Source organism: Thunnus maccoyii, chromosome 11, assembly GCF_910596095.1.
Source record: "Thunnus maccoyii chromosome 11, fThuMac1.1, whole genome shotgun sequence".
NCBI lineage: Eukaryota > Metazoa > Chordata > Actinopteri > Scombriformes > Scombridae > Thunnus > Thunnus maccoyii.
This window is the reverse complement of record NC_056543.1, coordinates 2437892-2462334: the sequence shown is the minus strand read 5'-3', so window position 1 is coordinate 2462334 and position 24443 is coordinate 2437892. Positions and strand designations below refer to the sequence as shown.

At 39.9% G+C, this 24443-nt stretch overlaps 1 protein-coding gene across 1 annotated transcript in view; it reads right to left on the bottom strand.

Moving 5' to 3' along the window:
- Positions 1-24443, bottom strand: part of LOC121906955 (contactin-associated protein-like 5) — a 111906-nt gene that overhangs the window by 79898 nt on the left and 7565 nt on the right. Inside the window, exons 2-3 of the mRNA XM_042426214.1 lie at positions 6796-6906; positions 943-1136 (exon numbers count right to left, since the gene is read on the bottom strand). Coding sequence (XP_042282148.1) covers positions 943-1136; positions 6796-6906 — 305 coding nt within the window. The remainder of the gene's footprint in view (positions 1-942; positions 1137-6795; positions 6907-24443) is intronic.

The window sequence follows — 24443 nt, the reverse complement described above, 5'->3', positions numbered from 1 at the left end:
CAGTGATCGTCAAAAATAAATGTTATGTCAGTTTATTTAAGCTAATTTGAAACCTTTTCCCGTTCCAATGATTATTCTGTTAGAGGTCTGTGATAAACTATGATCCGTTGGACTCAACAGTCCGACGCCGGGAGTCTGAGGTGGCCAAAACGCAGCAGAGTAAAGAACGGATCAACATTTGATCGGCTTTATTTTACCGCTTTACTGATCCTTTATCTGCCCGGATCATAGCGATATCTCTACTATAAACATCTTAAAATGTGAATGAAGTGAGACGTCTCTGCAGGATGTGTCAGGGTCTGTTCACAGCAGATGTATTTCATATTCAATATATTCTACATGGAACATTTTGATCTTTTGTTTCAGTAAACTGCAGACAGTCTGCACAGATACACGGTGATGATGATGATGGTGGTGGTGGTGGGGATTCTTCTTTCTCTAGATATTTGACCCTGTATGAGAACATTATTATTCCAAACTCATGATGTTTTTAATGGTTTTTCTATTCCAGTGTACTGTAGATAATACAAAGAAGTGTGTAGAGCAAGTTAAATAATTCAGAGCAACACACAGCAGCGATGTGGTGTTCACCCTCACATCCTCTTTTCATTTGAACACGAACGACAGAAGACGCAGCAGTGACAGGCCTGTGGTCTCCTAACAGCACTGATTGGTGGAAAAGACACAGATGTTGACTTGAGCCCGTTTTTAAATTCTCCTGATGTGAACAATTCATTCAGTGTTTTTTTTTTTTGGTTAACGACTGAATAATGTTGTTAAACAGTACAGACATACAGTAACTAGGGCGAACACAATAGATCATAAAGAATTAATGAACACACTCAGAGAAAAAGCCTCATTTCTTAAACTCTGATGTCCATTAACAAGGGAGAAATGCAGTGTGGAACAATAATAAACAACAGACAAATATGTACGACTCACCCCGACACCGTCTTCCTGTCTGTACTGTTTCCAGGCCTGACCCGTGTCACTGTAGAGCAGCAGATAACTGCTCACCCAGTCCGAGCTATCGTAGCGCCCCTGCGTGGCCACGGCCGTCACCTCCATCCGGTCCCTGAGGTCCACCTGGAGCCACGGCTCCCGGTCCGTCACCATGGGAGACCAGCCTCCCGCTCCTGAGAGAGAGCAGAAACACAGGAAGAGCAGATCCATGGGAGTGTTGTGGCTTTTTCTTTCTCCTCTGACACACTTTTACTCAAGTAAAAGTCAAAATACTCTGAATATTTTCATTTGTACAGCAATTCTCAAGCTACGAGTACATTTGATCCACAAGGTAAAAACTACAACAGAGCTGTATTATGTAAACAAATATGTCTAGTTTGTAAAAATGTGTCTTAAAGCTTAAGGATTTAAAAGCTGAGTCTGTGTCAGCAGACCGAACACCGGCCGAGGAGCCGCTGCAGCAAAAAGCTCCATCGTCCTCTGACCTTAACCTGGACTCTGGATCAGCTGACAGGCCTAACCCTGCAGATCTGAGAGGTCTTTTTGGACAGTAAAGAGTTAAAAGTTCATTGCTGTAAAGTCATGAGTAGGATTTTGCAGAAGAACACTTTGCACGTCAATTTCCTGAGACAGGTGTGTAGGAGACGTACTGAAACATACTTGCAATGACACTTTTATTTAAGACGTTTCTGTAATAGACCTTCATCAGGCAAATAGTTTATGACCATGAGACGCCATCTTTAATAGGGAGTGACTGTAAGCCTGCAACCAATTCCATCCATTTACTATATGACAGACTCCAATATCATACATGGAGCTAGAGGAGTAAAACACTCTGTACAGTAACAATCATAAATATACCTCAAAAATTCTTACATTAAATGGGTAGATTACTATAAAATAAATGCTTGCAGGTTACATCTGTAGATGAACCTACAGGGACACATTTACATGATATGTGAGAAAACAACATCAATAAATGAATAGAACCCTTCATCATAAATACAACAAGGACTCACAAAATTTCAAACACTATATTCATGCAGCATCCCCCGCCCCCCCCCCCCCCCCCCCCCCCCCCCCCCCCCCCCCCCCCCCCCACCACCACCACCACCACCACCACCACCACCACCATTTAATTTCACATACTGGTAGTTGGAGTGGAAAAGGCACGAGACCACCTGGGGGTATATAAGGTATGAGCGGTTGCTCTCTTCAGTTGGCAGTTAACGTTAAGAGTAAGTGAAGATCAGCTGACTCACACAGTTTCAATTTGTTCTCTCAGGTGGGTAAATGTCAGGTAAGCGTGTGTTTTGTTATTGTTATTGTAGTGTTTTATGTATTGTAGCGTGTCTGTAGGTTATTAGTGTATATGAGCTAGCTAGGTGGAGCAAGTTAGCGCTAGCTTGCCAGTTACAATGATAGTTATCTTTAAATGAAACAGATGTAAGGTTTACCTGACTGCACTGATATGTATGTATGTGTAAGATTTAATGTTATAGTGTTTTGTGGTTTGTATTTTCTTTGTTTTGATCGTTTTCCTCTAGCAGCTAATAACGTTTATTTTCAGTTGTTTATAACAATTAATAACGTTTATTTCCAGTTTGTTTATAACAGTTCATAACGTTTATTTTCAGTTTGTTTATAACAATTTAATAACGTTTATTTTCAGTATGTTTATAACAGTTAATAACGTTTATTTTCAGTTTGTTTATAACAGTTCATAACGTTTATTTTCAGTTTGTTTATAACAATTTAATAACGTTTATTTTCAGTTTGTTTATAACGGTTAATAACGTTTATTTTCAGTTTGTTTATAACGGTTAATAACGTTTATTTTCAGTTTGTTTATAACAGTTAATAACGTTTATTTTCAGTTTGTTTATAACGTTTATAGAACGTAGTCAGTTAGAGCCAGAGCCCGAACAGCTGATAAGCAGCGCTGTTGTTTACCGTTGTCAAGGCAACCAGGCAGCTCACGTTGTAATACGTCACGTGTAAACAGAGAGGAAGAATGAGGGAGATTATATTGTAATGTAAGTGTTGCGTGATTGAAGTTATGAGGGAATGAGATCATTGTTTTATACCTGAAACGATAAGAATTGTAAATAATGGTCGATAATAGACTGATATAGAGCTTTCAATGAGCTTTCAATAGAATTGATCATTTTAATAGCCTATTTTATGTATATATATATATATTTTGTGATTGTTAGCCTATTGATTTTAAATGGAAATAGCTAGTTTATACATGATTACTGTATTTTGAAACATTGAATTTTTATATTATATTGTTATTGTTTTGCATTGTTGTTCTATTGTTCCCACTAATTTAAGTCAGTTACAAAGTGTCAATTTGATCTTTCAGAATAAATCATTTTTCTAAAATACGTCACCCCTCGAGTGAGCTTCCACTCTATGGGCGTAACACAAACATATATGCTAAGTAAATTTGCTATTGGTGTTGAATTTACATATATATATATATATATATATATATATATATATATATATATATATATATATATATATATATATGTTAAGTAACAGTAATAGTTTTACCTCTACCCTGTCAAGACTGCATACATTAAATGAAGTAGGTGCCTATAAATAGATCCTACAGATCCCGAGAGGTATTTACAGTCAAAAAATGCAGGTTTAGCAGGTTACATCTGTGGATGAATCTAACAGAGCGTTTAGAAAAAGTCAACACCAATAAGAAATGTACTTAGAAAACCTCCACAATACTAAATACAATAGACATCCAGGCCTCAGAAAGAACATGCAGCATATATGTATGCATTGATGCTGCATGAATATAGTGTTTGTGAGGCCTTGGTGTATTTATTATTATTTATGATGAAGGGTTCTGTTTATTTATTGATGCTGTTTCCTCACATTTTATGTAAATGTGTCCCTGCAGGTTCATCTACAGATGTGACCTGTAATATCTGAGAATGCAGTTTAGCCTTTGTGACCCTAAGCATTTATTTTATAGTAATCTACACATTGACTGTAATGTAATGAGTGTTTTACTCCTCTAGAGTCTGTCATATAGTAAATGGATGGAACTGGTTGCAGGCTTACAGTCGTTCCCTCTTAAAGATGGCGTCTCATGGTCATAAACTGTTTGCCTGATGTAGGATTTTAAAACGGATTCTAAGGGTTTTAAAACCTCTAGTTGGTTTGCGTGGGTCTGAATCAGTGGAAATAATCCAGTTGAACCAGAATGCATCACTACAAACCAGGTGAGAACATTCTCTCCTCTCATTGGTCAGATGTGTTCTGGGGCGGCAGCACAAACGTAAACACAGGAAGAAGGTCCTTAAGAAGCTTTTATCAGCCCAAATATCAAGAGGACGATGTACTTGGTTGTTAGTCCAGGTTGGACCTCGATTCATGCTCCAGCTAGCTGCTAGCTGCTAGCAATTTCCCTCATATGCATCCCAGCATGCACCTGGCTACAGGAACCCTTTACCTCAAACTTGCAGAATACGTCTTGTATTTGGTCAGATGGAGGTCGGATCACGTTCCCAACACAAGCTCCAGAGTTCACATAGAGCCTTTAGAGGAGGTGGTCTCAGTCTGGTCCCGAACAAACTCTGGAGCAGTTTGTTTGTTTGTTTGTTTGTGTTGGGATGTGATCCGACACTGCCAGTTTGAGCTAAAAAGCTCCTGTAGCCAGGTGCACGCTGGGATGTTGATGAGAAAATGTAACAGTTGCTAACAACTAGCAGGAGGATGAATCAAGGTCGGACCTTGACCAGCACAACGAAGCACGTTGTATTTGGCCAGATGACCTTCAGGGGTCTGTTCAGAGACAGGAAACAGCTGATCCCAGTCAGTTCAATCAACTCTGAGTGAAGTGTGTGCATCATGAATGAAAAAAGCCATCATCAACGGAGCTCCGATACTACGCGTCACCATGGCAACAGGTAAATAAAAGGCAGAGAGCCTCCATTATAACCCAGTGGACGCAGAGATATTAATGCATGTGTATGTGGACTGAACACATTTATATTTAAAAAAAGGAACCTGAGTCAGAGTCTGACTGTGTATCAGGCTGCAAGTACATTACATTTTAAATATATTCGCTCAGCTTTAATCTGACGGGAACAAAACACCAGAAGCAGCAGCTGGAGATGAAAAATATAGTTAAAGATTTCAAAAATATATAGAAGAAAGACATATAGACATGACTGTAAGCTCACAGTCTGATCCAGTAATAATGTGTTTGGATGCATAAAAGCAGTAACTCTGGAGTCAACCTCCTGAGTAACAAACTAACATCCAAACAGGATTTAGATTCTGACAGACAGTAAACCTCCACTAATGAATGCACTTTGATATATAACTTTTACTAAACCTGCTCTCTGGCGTACACCCCTGAGCAAACAAACTATAGGTCTGAAAACATCTGATGATGTGAGAAGAGCGTTTCAGTCTGAAGCTGCAGCTCCAGCATTAAGTTTTACATAAATATTCCTCAGTTGGTAAAAAAAGACGATTGGGAAAATTTCATGTGTGTTTTCTCAAGTTTAGCTCACTGTCAAAGATAAACTTCATAGCAGTGCTCTCATTTTTTGGAATAAAGTGGAGTTTATCTGCAAAATGTTCTGTGACGTCGAGTCTCTCACAGCCAGCTTGTTGAACTTCATGGAGAGATGTTATTACTGTGAGATGACCTGGTGGCAGCAAATACACTGACAACAGAACTGGTCCAACAGTCAGGAAGTAAGAAGAGCTGAAAAATCTCATGAATTTTTCCTTTAGTCAACGTTTGTGACTTTCTTCTACAGCTTAAATCAACATGAAACAAATGTCTGGTTCTTTGATGAAAAGTTGAAGCTACAAGACTGGGGACAAGATTTTGGGTTAGAAGTTAACTACGACTCCCATGGTGCATTTCAGCAAGAAAAACAGCCGATCGCCGAGCTTATTTGTCCTCTCCGGTATCAAACTGCAGAGATGTTGTGATGTATCGGATCAGTCTGATCAGCTGCAGCGTCCGATCAATAACTGATTTCCAATTAACTAAAGAGGGAATCAGGTATTTAAGGTCCCTTATTGATCGCTCCTCTTCCGCCATCATGAAGGTCGTCTCAAAGCGCTTATTTGTGTTCCGAGGAGCGAGGAAACACCGAAGTCGCCTCCTTATTGGAAATCAGTTATTGATTGGACGCTGCAGCTGATCGGACTGATCTGATACATCAGAGAGGACAAATAACAGATTCAATACTCACAAGTTTGATATTTGATTTGTTTTCTGATTCATCATCTAGTTATAAACAGGATCTGTGTTCATTATGACAAAAGAACCAGAAACAACTTTTATTCATTCATTAGAATTTTTTTTTTCCTTTCATCATCTGTTGTTTCCCTCCAATGATGTTAATTAAATAAAAACTTAATGAGGAGAGTCGGTTGTCAGTCAGCTGGAAACACAATATAATCAATATAATCAATATAATCAATATAATCGATTATCGTCATTTATTCAGTCTGAAGGCTGAGCGTCAGTTAGAGACAACAGTTCCATGTGAGATACATAGTTTCCGTTTTCCCTGAAACATTTGGCCTAATAAATAATTTCCAGTCTGTATAAGATATTATAATCATAACCTGGATTATTAAATGATACAATTAATCAATAAACCAAGTAAACACATTCTGCTTGCAGATGTGTTGATGTGTGTCTGAGCAGGACTGATCTTTGTCAGACAGAGTGACGACTGTGTGTCTTTATTAGTGTTCGAACACAAACTACCATCAAAGTGACTGACAGCTTGTACTGAAATGAGGAAATGTGAGTGTTGAATGTTCTCCACTCACCGTCTCTTCTGTTGAGTTTGGCGTTGTGAGCGGCGTAACTGAAGGAGGACTCCGAGGAGCTCTGGAAGGATGACTGTGGTAACATGGACACCAGCGGACTGTTGCAGTTATCTGTGGAAGAGAAGACAAACAATGTCCTGACTCCAGCTCTGTACTGAGGACAAATAGGGGAAACAAATGTAAGCAAGAAATTGCGATGGCGGAGGAGCGGATGGTGACTAGTTACGTGAATCTCTATTGGCTGATTGTCAACCTCATGCTTGATGACAAGACTCCAGGAAGTCACTGTCACTGGTCAAGAATAACATGTTTCTACATTTCAGTTTCTGAACGGCTTAAACAAACGAGAGCTTTAGGCTGCATTCACAACAAATCAGGCGGTGTGGCGAAAACGCCAGTCATCCCGTTCGTTTGAATGGGGGTAGGAAAGTTGAGCCACAGTCAACTTTTGGAGAAACGCAACCCGACGTCACTCCGGTTGAAGGCTGCTGTGGCCAATCACAGCGGGAGATCAGACTGACAAGAGTAAAGTCTGCCATGAAGGAGGACAAAGACGTTACCGGGGACGAGGGGAGGACGTTTCTCTTCGCTTGATAATGTTATTTAAGTTAGACTTCGCTGTCGGCTTCCCGACTCATTTTAAAAAAGACGAGAGGAAAAAGAGCAGCTGTGGTCGAGCGAGCTAGAGCGTGAATGAAGAGAGGGAGCGCTGGTAGCGAGAAGGCCGGTGAATCAGATCAGTAAAACATTATTTTCCGATTGTTTCACAGCAGTTACGTTCTAGAGCACAAATAAATACGCCCACACCCCCCCACACACACACCTCCGTTCGACCCTGCGGCTGAACGCCTTACAATTGTTTTCTGTTTCCCCCTGCTTCCAGTATCTATGCTAAGCTAGGCTAACCACCTCCTGAGACAGAGAGTGACAGTGATATTCTCATCTAACATGTTTCCTAAATGCTGAACTGAGCTTTTAAGTTTTAAACATCCATCTTAATGAGTTGTTTTCCTCAAAACAGAAAAACCTCAGTGTGGGGAGATAATTTTGAGGACTTTTGAAACAGGACAGAAGGAGACAGATGACTTCTCCAGAGGCAAGAAAAGCGTTCAGTACATTTTTTTTATTTGTCCTGCTGAGAAGGAAATAAATAGAAAATGCACCCTTGAGGAGGTAAAGTTGTTGGTTGAAAGTAAATCATCAGCCTGTCATGATGTTGAGAGTTTTTTTAAAGCAAGAATAGTGTGAAAATAACACTTCTACAAATGTCTCTCCGACCGTCCGTTAACTCGTGCAGTGACCCTTTAAAACAGGACAAAGAGGCTGCGGATCCTCTCGTGTGTGTGTGTGTGTGTTTGCTCTGTTTAATCCAGCAGTGCGCGATTAGAGCAGATTAAGAGTCCAGTGATCTCATCTTCCTGTGATGCAGCACGACCACGATAATAACACCGAGCCTCATGCATGAATGTTTTCCTAATTTTCTTTCTCTTTATATTTGTTCTTGCACAAAGCAGTAAGAGGAAAATAATTAAATCCTACGCGGGATTCAACAAACCGTCTTTTTACTGCCTGAATTTTGTCATGAATCGCTCGTTTCAGCCTGATGAACGTCACCTGTTCATGAGGAGGCTCCGCTACGTTGGTGGGTGAGTTTCATTCACAAAAATGTTCCCAAAGAGTAAAAAAAAACACCTCAAGTCCTGCTGTCAGAAATCAGCAGACAAACACAGAGCAGATTTAGTGTCAGTAGGACTGGAAACTATAAGAAAACATGAATCCATCAGAGCAGCTGCTGCACTGTGACATGAAGTTAGATGCTAGAAAACATCTTTCTAAAGCAAAATGCTCCGTGACTGATATGAGAGGAGGTCATGTGACTGTCACAGAGATATTAGAGGAGAGAATATTACAGCCTACATTAGCTGATGTTACACTGTCAGCTGCAACACAACATGATGCTGCACAGAGACGCTGAGCAGCTGTTTACTACTGACATTTAAAATATGCCAATAAAAATCATAAATTGGCAGCCACGCTGATGAAAATATGGTAAACAATGTCAATTTTGGTATAAAGTTTTGGTATAATTGTGAGTCAAACAAGTGTTTGTCCTCTTGTGAAGAAAGGCAGACGTGATGTATTCATGACGCAGCTCTGGATCGCTCCTACATCCTGTTTGTATCCGAGAGAAAACTGATGAACGGCGCAAATACTCTTAAATCAGTCGTACGTGCATCTTAATTGCTTCTTGCATGAGGCTCGATGAGTTCTGACAGAAGCAGGCTCTGCTGTGTTTGCTGACACCTGGGCCCCGTTCTTCAAACGTAGCTCCACTAACTCGGGCCGACGCGCTGTTAACGAGCTGAAATAATCCTGTTAATTCTCATCCAGATAATCTGGTTTCTTTGAAGGCAGTTTGAGGATTGATTTGTTAAACCTGGATGAAGTTATCTTGAATCACCGATGCAGAACGAGTTGAAACCGTTATCAGCATTCACGTGATTGGCTGAGTGCTGATCATGTGATTGCTGTTAACCCCCCACCCCTCCCTCCCCCCAGCATGCACTGGGGCAATAGATCTGATTTGATGTGTGTTCCTGCTGTTATTTACTGTTTCTGCACTTTGATCACACAATCAGAACAACTGTCAGCAAAGTGACTTCTGCAGTTTATCATATAATAAGTTTTGGTGTTAAAATGTCATTTAAATGTACATGTTGTGGTTCTGTTGGTCCTTTAACTGTCAGAATATTTTAGGCTTCATAAATTACATTTAATTCCTTTTTACTGCACAAACTTGTATTTAGTTGTATATTTTATCATGTGTGAGTATCAGTAACTCTTCATCTTCTCATCTAAAATCATTATTATATTTTTTCATTATAAATCTAAGAACATCATTTATATCATCTTTGTCTTTATCAAACAAACTACAAGAATAAATCCGCCACTGATGGCTGCAACCACTGGTCCATTCATACGTAATAACATAATCACCAACTGTTTTTCTGATTGATTAATCATATTTAATCATTATTCAAGCAAAATTGCCCCAAAATTCTCTGTGCGTGCTTCTAAAATGTGAAGATTTGCTGCTTTTCTTCGTCATATGTGACAGTAAACCGAATATGTTTGGATTTTGGACATTACAAGACATCTGAACACATCTCCTTGAGCTATGAGAAGAATAATAAGCTTTTTTCACGGTTTACTGACAATTCTTAGACTAAATCGAGAAACTAATTGGCAGATTAATCAATAATGAAAATACGTAGCCCTGGTGTGGAACTAAATTTCCCCTCATTATATGATTTATGTGATGCAGAATTATTATTTTAAATCCTTATTTATATGTTCAAACATTATAATTATATTCACATGCTCATTATTCCTCAGTGTTGGTTTGACACTTGGCTGCCAGTGGGGGGGGGGGGGGGAAGTCACTGGATACAGTACATGTGTCTTATTGCTCAACGTCAGTCAACAACTCCTCAGCTGGCTCTGAAGTGTCGTTCTCCGAGGTTTAATAAATACGAGCTCTGATCTGCGGCAGAGATCAACCATCCGCAGATAACAGCGGGAACTGATAGCTCCTCCTGAGCTGTCCTCCTCTCACATCACACACCAGCAGCTTCTTCCTAATGCTGATTTCAAGTCTCACTAAAGTGGATCAAGCTGGTTTTTTTTTAGGACCTAAATTACAGCAGAGCAGCTTTGTAGTCGCAGATGTTCATCAGGGAAACACGATGACTGCCGTCTTATCCGGCACACCACCATCGGAACTGTGATTATTATTGTTAATATTATGCAAGCATAGCGCTCTTAATCTGTCCGTGAGACCCTACTTGACATTTTAAACCCTGAAAAGGACAACTCTCGCTGCCGCAATCTTCCTCTCTATCTGTCCATCGTCTCTCACTTCACTGGCTGACAGAACCTCTTCAGCGTGAGCTGATTGCCTCTTAAAGAAACATACCGCTGTGTGTTTGTGTGTGTGTTTTAGCTCCTGATCTAAAACACAAATTAGCTCCTGTTATTTTAGGTTTTTCTGCTCATTTATGAAGGAAGGTTGTACAGTTTTCAGCCATTTATTTCCATTCTTTTCCATGTTGTGTATAACAATAATATATTTTTGCAGATTGTAGTAAAAGGATTAGATGTGGTTAGCCTAGCTTAGCATAAAGACTAAAGCAGCAGGAAACAGCTAGTCTGACTCCATCCAAAGTTAAAAAAATACACCTGCCAACACCTCTAAAGGTCACTGATTAACACGCTGTACATTGTTTGTTTCATGTGGACATGAGCACACATGTAAAACAAAGAGTTCTGGGGTTACTGATGGATGATTACTACACAGAGAGCAAAGCAGAAACATGTGCTCACGATCAAATCTGGCAACTCGCTGGAGACGCTGCACAAAAGCACTGAGCAGATGGATACACAATGAAAACCACAAATCTTTCATTCTGACATTCTCTGTCTTTGCGTACGGTTTAAACAAACAAGATACAACAACGTGCCTGCGTTTTTATGCTAAGCTAAGCTAAGCTAAGCTAACCATGTCTCTTACTTGTTAACACTGTCAGATTGAAAAGTGTTCCTAATATTTTAACCTCCTCATATATGTTTATGGGCTGGACAAAATATTACAAACACTTTTCAATATAATGCCCTCCAGTACACCATCACCGCCCGCTACCACCTCGAATAAACGTAACGAATAAACGTAAAGTAGAAATATCACCTTTCTGACAACAAAAACTGTGAATGTAGAAGCTTCGTAAAAGTAGAATTTACGGCAGAGCGGCTGTGTTGGTTTGCATTAGACTGTACAGGTGTTCCTAATGAAGTGCTCTGTGAAGGGGTATTATATATTTAATATATATATATATATATATATTTAATATATACCCCCTCCCATCCCCCCTTTTTCTGAAACCAAACCCACATCCTTATACATCAATCTTCTCGTCTCACTACGGCACTAAGGAACGTAACAGTAAAACCTTTGGTCCTGTAATTGGCTCCAACACAACATCTCTATAAACTTCAGGTCATATCTTCAGTCGATTGCTTTTTCCTCATCTTCCACAGCACTTTATCCCCCCCCCCCTCCCACCCCACCCCCCCGCGACAAATGAGACCTTGACGTCCTGGAAAAAGTGAAAACAAACCAATAAGGTTTTAACGGCGTAAGACATGTTCTCAAATTGACAAGAGGAGCCATAACTGTCAGGCTAAAACCATTCCTCCGTGTGTAAAATGTGCATCTTATAAACCCTGTTGTTGCTGTTGTTGTTTACAGCCCCTGTGTTGGGAGCCAAACGCCGAGCTGTCCATCACACTGACTTATGGATAGAGGCTGATTTGGCTGCTGCCCGCCGCCTCCTTGGCCTGTGGGATAATTGAAAATCCTCTACAGCCGTGAATGTGATTGTGTTATGGCACGCTCTCTATGCAAAGCTCCGGGGGCTTAAATCTCCAATTCATGCAAGCCCAGACGTTGCATCTGCCTCCTGCGACGGCACAAACACACGAGCGTGACCGAGTGTGAAAAGTCTTGAAGCCATAAATACATCAAGTGTTGGAAAAAGAATCAAAGACTTTCAAGTACCTCAGTGGTGTTTCTTTGTACAGAGTCAGCTCCTCAGACAGGGCTTCTACAACACCACAGGTTATCTGTCACTGATGGTGTTTGGGATAAAAATAATAGATGCCACCACTCCCTCCCTCCCTCTCTGTCTCCCCCCAGGAAGCCATCATGCTGTGATGACAACAAAGATGGACGACTGCAAACAGATTCAGTGTGTTAATACAATGCTGATGACACGTGCCCATGTGTATGTGGACTCAAGATGGTTTTTAATGAACTCTGACTTGACTCGGTCTCGGTCTCCCGTCTCGATGACTGAGTCCAGCCGGCTGCCTGCACACTCCGCTGTAAAAAGTCTCGGTTTCCAACGTGTTCAACACTGTCTGAGTAGAGTTGCGAAGTGGGAGGAGTTATTTCGGGGCGCCCTCGGTTCCAGAAGTAAAAACTGAATTATCAGGGTTGAATCATCAGGGTCTAAAGATAGAGGAGGTGTTATTGCTGTACACATTTGTGATTTGTGATGTTGGGCTGTATAAATAAAAATTTACTTTACTTGACTTGAGCTGAGTTAGAAAAAATCAGGTTCTTTGATAAAAAGTCACAGGTACAAGACTCTGGACATTAAAACTTCAGGGTAGACGTAAACTACAACTCCCAAGGTGCATTTCGACCAATCACCAAGCTTAAAATTTGATTTAAGTGCTTCCACCTGCGAGCATGTGACCAAGTTTTAAGCTAAAGTTTGCAGTGTTGAGTGCTATGGCGTCATGTTTTGTTTACAACTCGTTACGCTCTGATTGACACCTCTCATCGGCTTCTTCTCCATAGCGACAGCAGCCGAGGCTCATGGGTATTGTAGTTTATTATTAGCCGTCCAACAAAGTCACAGACAAAACCTGACTTCATAATAATGTCAACTGGTGGTCAGAATATAAACCTGTAGGAGTCAAGTTTCTATGTTCAGTAACATCGAGGAGATTGTTTCAAGAACCTTTTTAAACGGGAAAAACACCAGTGGTCACTCGTTATCATAAGACATACTGGTGGCACACAACCAGACCTCGGCTTGTTTATCACCAGTATGTGACCGCTAGCATTAGCAGCTAAATACTGCACACTATAAATCACTGGGTTAAAATATGACCACCATCACAATAATTGGGTTAACTTTACCAAGCAGCCAGTGTTACACACATCAAGATTTACCTAAAAAACCGTCACAAATAGTTTGTTTCTTTCACAAAAACAACGTGTATATGACATTCAAAAGATACACAAGTTATGAACAAGCACCAACCCAACAGTATAAGAAGAAATAACAGTAAAACCGGATCTTTAGAGGCTTTCTGGGTAACATTAACACAGTATTGTGTCGGTGTTATATTGACCCAAACTGGTCAAAACACACTAACCCCAAACTTCTCCTGGTTGACTGAAGCTTTATTATCGTTCTTTCATGGACAAAGACATGCTTTAATGAGTTAATGAGCTGTGTTATTAACATATATATTCACTTCAAACCATAAAGAATCAGCATTTAATTGTATTGCATGATTGAATTGCAGTGTGATGTATTATTAAAATGTGTCTGGATGCATCATCTGAAGGATTTACTGAGCTCACAATTCTCCCATCTGTTTAGCACTATATTAGTTTGACACGGTGTGTTATGAGTCATTTCTTAAGTGTTTATTTAATCCTAATCAATGCTAAATAAAGTGTAACATCCAGCTGGATCGGACCTGCTTAACCATCCATGAAGTCACGTGCAGATTGTATTGAATTCTTCCGCTGACCCAGAATCGGCTGCGGCGTCTCTGAGTCTCTCTGGACTTGCGACTCACTCCAGTCGAAATACAAGATTTATGCAGCTTTGTGATTTTTTTGGCTGAAAGACAAAATGAGTTGGAAAGCAGGCGGCTCTGTCAGATTATAGGTTTACTGATTTATGAGCTGATATTTGACTTCTGCCAGAAGGATCAGAATCAGATTTACCTGCTGATAACTCTGCTTCAAACTGTACTCCATCGTTTTTTACAGACATAAAGTGAGTTTGTGACTTCCTGTTAAAGTCAAAAGAGTTTTAAAGAAATAAATTACGAGAGAAATGACAAAGAAACTTTGTGTTTGAAATGTGATCAGAACTCATCCAGTAGATTATAAACCTGCAAATGTATTAATTGTTGTCTAATTGACACATTATCCATTTATAATATAATACTTTACATTACTCGTTTATTAACTGATTTAGATACAATTTAATCTTTTTCCAGTTGTTCTTGTTGAATGAATGAACTTTTTTAAATGTATTTTTATGAATGAATGATTGTAATGATGAACGTCCTTCAGTGGACAATAAACTATATCTCATCTTATCAATAGTGACATTAAAACAGGAGTCAGACCATATTATATGATTTTCTATAAAACTGGTAGTAATAGACTTTTTTTTCATAGAAGACTTGTTGACGTGTTACTGCAGGAAAAAATATAAATAATAATATGAATGATGGCTGAATTTAAGGGTCGTCGTATCGCTGGTTTATGGTGACGTCTGAGTAGCGTCGAGTCAGATTGTCTGCAGTGTAAAAAGGCCTTCAGGAGGAAAACTCAAATGAAAATAAATTTGGTTTGAAGTGTTGATAATAAATGAGAAAGCTGTTGACAAAAAAAAACAAAAAAACAGGCCATAATATTTTACTGGGTCCAATAAACTGTCATGCTCTGTTTTAGTTAGTTTGAAGAGTCTATAAATTAAAAGAAATATCAATTTACAAAAATCTGCATACTCAGTATCACACACATTTAGTCAATTATTGTTCCATTTTAAAAAGTAATAAGGGAATATCATTGTAAATCTGCAGATTTAGTTTATTGACACATCATCTCAATTTATAATATATGTTTTTACATTTAATAAGTGATGTCAGTCTATAATTATTCCAGTGGTACATTCAATAGAAAACGTGGTTAAGATGGAAAATAGCTTAAAAAAAACATAAAATTGTAATAATGCACCATTAAAGCTGAGCTAACGGCCTGCAGTGTGAAGAGTCTGTTGGTGGGTGTAGTAGATAGTTGGTCACATGACCACAGTGTGGATAATATGAAAGGGTTTAATGTCAGTGTTTGGTAGCAGCAGGGCTCCAGACCTCCGGGTGGTATCGATGAAGCCTCATACGATCCCTCGCAGGGATTAATAGACTTCTGCTCAGCGATACGCTGAGTGGAGCCGCCGAGGTATCGGTTGACAATTAGTCCCAAACGCCGGCTGAATTCGAGGAAGCTGGCGTCGATACGAGTGATTGAGAAACAGCCTCATTTACTGTAGCACTTCATGCTGTGGAAACAGAGCTGAGTGAAGAGTTTACAGGCAGGACGTTGATCTGCGAGAGTGATTCATATACTGAAGCCAGGAAGAGAAATAAATATATAAAAAGGATGATGAATGATGAGAAACGACACAAAATACTGGTGAAAAAGTCAGAAGTGGAGATAACAAGTTGAATGTTTAAAGATATTGACTTTACATCCCAATTTTTTCTTAAAAAGTCAAAATGTTTGCTTCCTGTTTCCAACCGCCAGTCAGGACATTGTTTTAAAAACTGTGATGCTGTTGCCATGACGACGGTTGCATAACTTTAATGAACCACCACAGGTTTCCCTAAACCTGACCAGACCTTCACCACAGTGTTTCATGTCATTAAACATCATTATTGTTTCACAGTGACTGGAAACGTTTTTGGAAAAGCGACATATTTATATATTATATGTATATTTCGCCCCTATTGGTCGTTCTGGAGTGCATTACTACACCCGCAAGATGGCATAAACATAACTGTAGGCTGAATTTTAGAACTGTACTGTGGTTTAATTATAAGGATGTGCTGCACAGTTTTTGGATTTCTGTTCATTATCAGCCGGATTATGAGATTTCTTCCAGCTGCTGTCAGCTCTCTGCGGCGGCGTTGGTGTTAGAAAGTGAACCCGTCATTAGACGACACTCTCTGTGTGTTTCTGTCCAAAGACACCAGCAGTTAGAAGCTGATTAGCTTCTGCTAAATGTCAGGCCTGCAGACAGAGAAACACTGCAGGGTGACAGAGAGGTCTGAGTTTCCCAGCAGCCCCTGCAGACGCCGCGCTTCTGATCCAGTAACACAGTCTGAGTCACAGTCTGACCCTCATGGTGGGAAATCATCACGGTCTCAGCTGATGCAGCAGGTTGAATGAGGACGAGCCATGAAGAAACTTTTACAGCAAAAAATTCCCTCGTGTCATTTCAGGGGAATGTGCTCATTATTCGCTCTGATGCAAACTCTGGTTCCAGGCATAAAAGTCAGCGGTGCAACATTCACATCCGCCGTGCCCTTACCTTTCACCACGCTTCATAAACGTCACGCTGAAATGATGGCTTTGTATGCAAAGAGAACCGTGTGATATGAATGTGATGACAGATGAGCTGCTCGGGCCTAAAAGCTAGACCTGGAACTCTGCTTTTATTCATTACTGACTGTTAGCTTGCCGGGCTAAAGCAACACACTGACTACAACCTTAAAGCGCCACCAACAGCCGCTAGCTGCTCCAACTGGCTCTCATTCAAAAAGCCTCAACTTCTCTCCAGAAATACTGAGTCATTCTGGTCTCAGTCTCTAAATTCAGACCCTCTAATAAGTGTGCTGGTGGACATTTTGGAAATTATTGCTCCGTTAATAAGATTTGAAGACTTATAGCAGCTTTGATGTCTGCCATGTGACCGCTGATTGACAGTTGGCTCCGGGACTCACACTAGTAGAGTCGCACTATTGTCGCAATATTTCACTAAGTTTAATGTGACTTGATTATGATACCTGCCCTGTTAGCACAATTTAGCTAAAGTAGCTAAATTCCTAGCTTCCCAGTAAGCTAACGTTAGCTTGGGTCGGAGGTAGCGTGAAAGACAACGCCCTGCGCTCCTTATCTGGTCAGGTCCTGGTTCCAGGCGGAAAAGATGGCGCCGACCAATCAAGTCAATCAGTGATGTCACGCCTCACCTCGACCATCTTTATATACAGTCTGTGCTCTATTTTGCTGCCAGTACTGGAACAAACAGTCTATATGCAGTTCTGGTGATGATTATGTCCAGCTTTTATTGCAAATATAGATGTGCATCAAAATACAACTGTGATTAAGAGTCTGTAATGAGAATAACGTCACAACAGGTCATAAATACCCAAAACAAGCTATATTTATGATGATGTTGTAAGTGACAGACGCCATCTAGTGGCTGTAGAAATTATGACGAGAGCCGAGGAGGAAATCAGCTGATGAAAGTAAATTTATAAATAAATTCTTCATGTGAAGGAGGTCAGGGACGGACGGAGGCTCAACAAAACATCAGAATATAACACGGGAGGGCCGCCGTTCGTCTCCCGGATCTTAACCACGGCGATGTCACAACATAAAACATGTTTATTTTCCAACAGTGTGACGGTTTCATCCTCCTGCTGATAGAAGCATCAGATATTATATATTCTATGTGTTGTTCTGATGGACAAACAGTCTATTTGGTTGGTTTGGTTTGGAGGACTTGTTGTCTGTAATGAGCTTATCAATGACACGTCATCCACATGTAATACCTGCACTCAGCTGGTCCTGCTTATAATAACATCTGCACTCTGTCACTCTCTACTCTGAACACATGGAACTCTGTCTGCTAGAAATCATGTTTATATAGCAGGGCTGCAACCAACGATCATTTCCATTATTGATTACTCGGCATATTTTGGTAGATGAACTGATTAATTGTTCAGTCAATGATCTTCAGATATTCAGTTCACTGTCATATACGACAAAGAAAAACAGTAATTCATCACATCTGAGAAGCTGGATCCAGAAGATGATTCAAATGATTATTTGATTATCAAAAATAGCCGCTTTTCTGTCGATGGATTTATTGATTACTAGTCGCAGCTCTGTTATGTAGTACTTGTTTGTTTTGATTAGGTTGTGATATGGATGCAGATGATTGGCTCAGTTGGAGATTTATGCAACCAAATAGCTCAATACTCCACACATTTTTCTGGGTACTGATCATCTAAAGAAGAATACCTGACTACAGACTGCTTCACTGACATTCACATTAAACTTTGACTTTATTTCAGCTTCGTTCTGTAGCTGCTGCACGTTTCTCCTCATGTTTAGTTTGCGGTTGTTGATGTAATCAGCAAATTATCAGCTGAGTCACTTTGTCCTCCTTTAAACATCTACTGTCAGCACAACGTCAAAGATGCAGTTTTTCAATTATGAAAATCAAGACAGGAAACACCCCCCCCCCCCCCCCCCCCCCCCCCCCATCATCTCCATCATCTTCATCACATCTCTCTGTGCTTCTCCTCCAACCGGCAAACTGACAAAAAGATGACGGAGAGCGTTTGAAGGTCAGAAAAACATGTTTGCGTTCATCTGCGTGATGGTGTGATCCTCCAAATTAATGATCTGTCTGAACCATAATAATCATAATCGATATCTGAGCGTGATAGAAAGCACACGACATCACATCACGTAAACACTGATTCTGAAATTGTTTTATATATAAGTGTGAAATCCTGCTATGATCTGGTCTGAGTAATTTCATCTCAGCACAATTTTACGCCTTGTTTTCTGTGTTTAAACTCTCCCACTTGTTCATTCTTAAAGGCTGAATGTTAAAAAACAAACCCCACAGTCTTGCCAGGTTTCATTACTACAGCAATCCCCTCGCTGATTATTGCAGTCGTCTTACAGTATTGGCTCGGTCAATAGAAAGTGGGTGTTGATAATCCTCTAAAACCTTCTGCCAGTAACACTGAAAATAAACAGAGGATGAAACTTGTGGACTCCAGCATATTCGTTGCACTTTATAGATCGAAACTGCAGCATCTGTGTGAGCAATACAGCTGGAAATGGGAAAGGCCTCCACCGGCGCCACATTCATCAAAATAGATTTTTTCCCGCTCCCAGGAGACAGAGCAGAAATTATTGCTCTAAATAGCCTGATATCATGTTTGCATTATGTTTTTTTTTCTTCTCTCTCATTAAATTACTCATTACAACCGAACAGCATTTTGTTCTCAGCGTTGACCCTGTAATTCTCCGAAGCTCTAAGAGTAGAAACACACACACACACGAGTGTAGCCTCCCTTCTTATTCACAGCGACTCGCTTTAAAGTGCAGAAATAAACTGAGAGATTCATCAGCAGCAGCAGCAGCAGCAGCAGCAGCGTTTCAAGCAGCAGATATAACAGCAGAAGAGGTCGAGGTCGTAGTCTGGGCCGGTTTCTATCAGCAGTCATGTCAGACGTGGAGAGAAGTGACCGTTTCCCCCCTCAGTTACTATAACCACACCTGTCAATCTCTCTGCTTTTTTACACGGCACACAGTTTACAATGACAGAAGCAGACTGTCTGACTGTCAGCCAGTGTCACTTTCACTGAAATGACAAATGTCACTGGCAGCTGTAGCTAGAGAGCTAATTAAGCTAATGCTAGCTCTTTTTTTTTTAAAACAAGAACCCTTTAAATGGACCCTTAAACATGTAAAGTGGTGAATTTAAGTGTTTGAATGTGATGTACAGTATCATTATGCATAACCCAACACAGTTTATTATAAGAGTATTAAATGTAGTTATTATACCAAGTACCAGGAGTGTGCTCAATACAAATACCTTATTCGGCAAAGCACAAATAGTGTTTTTTTTTTTTTTTTTTTACAAATATTTGTTTCATACAAATATTTTTAAAATTATTTGTTTTCAGGAATTAAAAAAAAAACATGTCAAATACCAGCATGCAGGTCGGTTACATCACTATCTCAGTGTCTCTCCTCTGCTCCGCTGTGACGTCTATCAGCAGGTCTCAGTGAGGGGAGTCACATCCACCTGCTACATGATGCACATTTCCTAATTTGGACATCATACCCGGAGTTGGGGGTGTTCCCCAGAGATAAAGCTGAACTACTGACACAAATGAAGTGGAACACTTCATGAACACTTATTGTAACACTTTAATTCTCTAAAATTAAAAGCGTAATAAAAACAAAAACAGTATTTTTTTTAAACCTCTTTCCACTTTTATTCAAATACAGATACAGATAATTTTGCTGCCTCAACAAATACAGATACAAATACAAATACTGGGCTCTCTGCACATCCCTACCAAGTACACAAAGGGGGCGTCTTACCCAACTATCTGGGGTAAAACACCTCCAGGAGACTGTCATACAGGTCATAATGTCATAACGTCAGTCTGTAGTTAGTTTGAGTGACAGCCGTCGTCTAGCGGTCGTAGTACCTGTGAGGTGGAGGTCAGATGATGTTTATATATGTGGATATGTTCCTCATTCAGAGGAGGGAGAGGCTGGATGGAGGCTTTAACCCAACAGGAGACTGGTGTTCGTTTCCTGTTTTTTAAAAAGCGTAACTACGATCGTCTCCTAACCTTTAACCTCGTGCTTGTTATTATTGTAGCCATGACGACGATGGCGGTCTAACTTTAAGGAAGACGTAACGTTAATCCACCACGTGTTTCTCCGACCTTAACAATCATTTGAACCGCAGCGTCGTCACATCATAAAACAGCACTATGGTGTAACAGACGGATGACGTCGACCCGCTGGTTACTGCCGATAGGCGCTGATTGGTTGCTATGGAAACCGAATACTCACTATTTACCCTCACACCTACACCAGCAGCACAGGTTTAATTACATTAAAGAAACGACACGAGCTGTTAAACGTCTGACATTAAACAGATTAATGATTCAATATGTCGTCGACCTTTTCGTTTGTTTCTTCCTGAATCTGTTTCTCAGAATTCATGAGAAGCAGCTTTTGTAAATTATTTAGTAATATCGACTTGACCTCCACTATTGTGTATGTATATGTATATATATATATATATGTATATTCTATATTTCTCTCATTGTGCAGTGTTATAGTTTTATCTTTTGAGCTATTTGTGTTATTATAAATAATTTGGCCTTTTTTAATTGTATTTGTTTCTCACCTGCATGTGATGTAGCTGCTGTAAGTGTTTATTTCTTTGGGATAATTATAATAATTTCTTTATAGATCAGTAAATGAAATGTATTGATCAATAATAAAGCAGTTTAGAAATGCTTGTACCTCAGTAAAAACCGGCCCCAAACATCAGCGGCAGCTCGTCCAATCAAATAACTCTGATGTAATCAACAGCTGTTAGTCTCCTCATACGGAGGAGAGACAAGAAGAAACACTGGACTGATGAAGCTCTAACTGCTTTTATTAACGTTGAGATCTTTATAAACCAGAAACAGACAGAACCAGTCAGCTGATCTCATTTCTTCAGCGTCCTCGATGCCCTTTATCGATAACGAAGCTCCGTCAGATCGGATCTGTCAGATCAGAGGCCCCGAAGCGTCGGCTGAGATGTTAATCCCAGATAGTTCATGCAGATAATTCAGAGATTAATAAGGATGGAAATAATAATCTTTTAGCCTTTAACATTCACTCATTGATCCAGAACCAAACAAAACATCTGATAACATGAAAGCTTCAAATATCACTGACGGTCTGACAGATGCTCGTCTGTCTCTGTGATGATGTCACCACCGACCAATCAGCATCTTCTCTTTAAAGCTGTTGGAAGTGATGCAGCTATTTTCATATGATTGTTATTGATTTGGTTTTGTGTCGAGAGAAGGTTTCTGTTTTCTTAACCGTGCAATAAATTAGAACTGAAACTAAGAATCATCATAGTTATCAATTAATCTGCCAGATATTCTTTCAATTAATTGATTAATTGTTTTGTCTATGAATTGTCTGATTACTAGTTTCCAAGGTGACGTCTTTAAAAGATATTCAGTGTCATACATGACAAAAAAAAAACATAAAATCGTCACATTTGAGACGTTAAAAGCAACAAATATTTTTGTCATTTCTGCTGAACAAAACGATTAATCAGTTATCAGAATAAATGTTGATCAGCTTTCTGTCAATCGATTAATCGATTAACTGTTGCAGCTGTAGAATAAAGTGTTTCAATAAACTACAAAACAAAACAATTATGTGCTATATACTTTGTTTGTATGTACAACTGTCCTCAGAGATAATCATATCGTTTATGATTATCAATATATATAATATCTGTATATAGGAGAACGTGTACAGAACATACAGCAGGTCAGATGTTGGAGATATTAGCATAAAATTATATAAGCAAATAACAACAACTCTCAAATATATAACATATAACAATCGTCCATGGTAACGGAGCGTCACTGACATCACTTCCTGTAATGTGATTATTAATCTGCTGTCAGAAATCTTGATGTCGTCTTTGACTCGTTATTAAATAACAAACAGATCAGCTGTAGTTAAAGGAAACGTCCTTCCTGCCTCTCACTGACCTGAAGAGTTTCCACCACTGTCACTCCCTCAAGGCTGAAACTAGAATTTACTGCAGCTGCTGCAGGATGCTGCAGCAAGACTCCTCACTAGGAACTCCCCCCCCCCCCCCCCCCAAAAAAAAACCTGGTCCTGAAGCGGGACTGGGACCTCGAGGTACTTTGAAGGTTCTTTTATCGATACTTGAAGAAACTGAGAGGCAGCGAGAGGAAGATCTGGTCACGCTGCAGCTTCTCCTCACACACACACACACACACACACACACACACACACACAAACACACATATACACACACACACACATATACACACACACGCACGCACGCACACGCACGCACACACACACACACACATATACACACACACACACATATACACACACATACACACACACACACACACACACACGCAGCATTTTTAACTGTAGTTGCAATAAAAGCTTCACAAGTAAAAAGCCAATTAGAGTAATTTATCAAACCACCTGTTCATGTGCATATTATATTATATTATATATATATGTACCTTTATATATCTCTGTATATTACAGTAGATAAGTTGTTATATCTCTTTCTCTCATATACAGTATAGAGTATATATTTAAGAAGTTGGTGTATCTGCATACAGATGATTAGAAGTTCCCTGTGGGGAAACTAATTCACTGTGTCTCTTTTAATCTTCCATCAGTGCTTTAATATTTTCATCACATGTGTCCTGATGGTTTATTTATTCATCTGTGCCTCTGGATGTTTGGACTGAATACTCCGTGTCTCAGTGGAGAAACGTGTCGTCCGCCGCTCCAACCTGAGAGGTAAAAGCGTCGCTGTCGTCACACACGGCGCTCTTCTGCCTCATTTACCTCCTGATAAATTTATCAGGGCCTTCATGAATACCAGCGACCGCAGGAGCTCCTTGAGAGGCTGCTGCTGTGATGCTGCGTGCCGCCTCTGAGTGGGAAATAATTGGCTGTGAAGTGTCTGCTCACTGAGCTAATGTGAAGCATGAAGGTTTAAGTAAATAAAACAACATATAGGTGGTGTGCGGAGAGCGATTGTTGGTTATAAAAGATGGATGTCGGTGCAGCAGGCTCCAACCAGCTGTGAGCACAATAATATTCCACCCACAGAGCCTCGCTGAAGAGTCTTATCAAACAGCACTACAGCCAGAAGAAAACAGCAGGAAAAATCCTCTTACACATCCCCGTTTCAAGTCATAGAGTGTGCCAAAAGTGATTTTCAAATTATTGTTCATGTTTTTATTGCAGTCTTTGGCCTCATTGTAAATAAACCTGAACTGTAGCTTATGAACACAGAATCAAAAAGGTAATCTGCTTTATTTTCTTTTGTTGAAACATCATAAAAATCCAAATTAAGAGTGAATTAATTCAGTCGCATTAATGTTTTTAAAGGTGAACTGCGGTGATTTTCCATCTCAGTGTGTTTCTGGGTGTTCTCTGGGTGAGAAGCTGATGATGTCACTGGTGAGGTCATGTGAGTCGGCGTCGACCGGAGCTACGAGTTTACTGAAAATAACATAAAATCTGGAGCAGTGAAGCTACCAGACATCTCTGCTGCAGCGCCACACTGGGAGATAGTGGCCAAACTGTGTAATTACAACTTCCTGTCAGTCACGTGATGCACACTGGCCCAGAAAGAGTTATT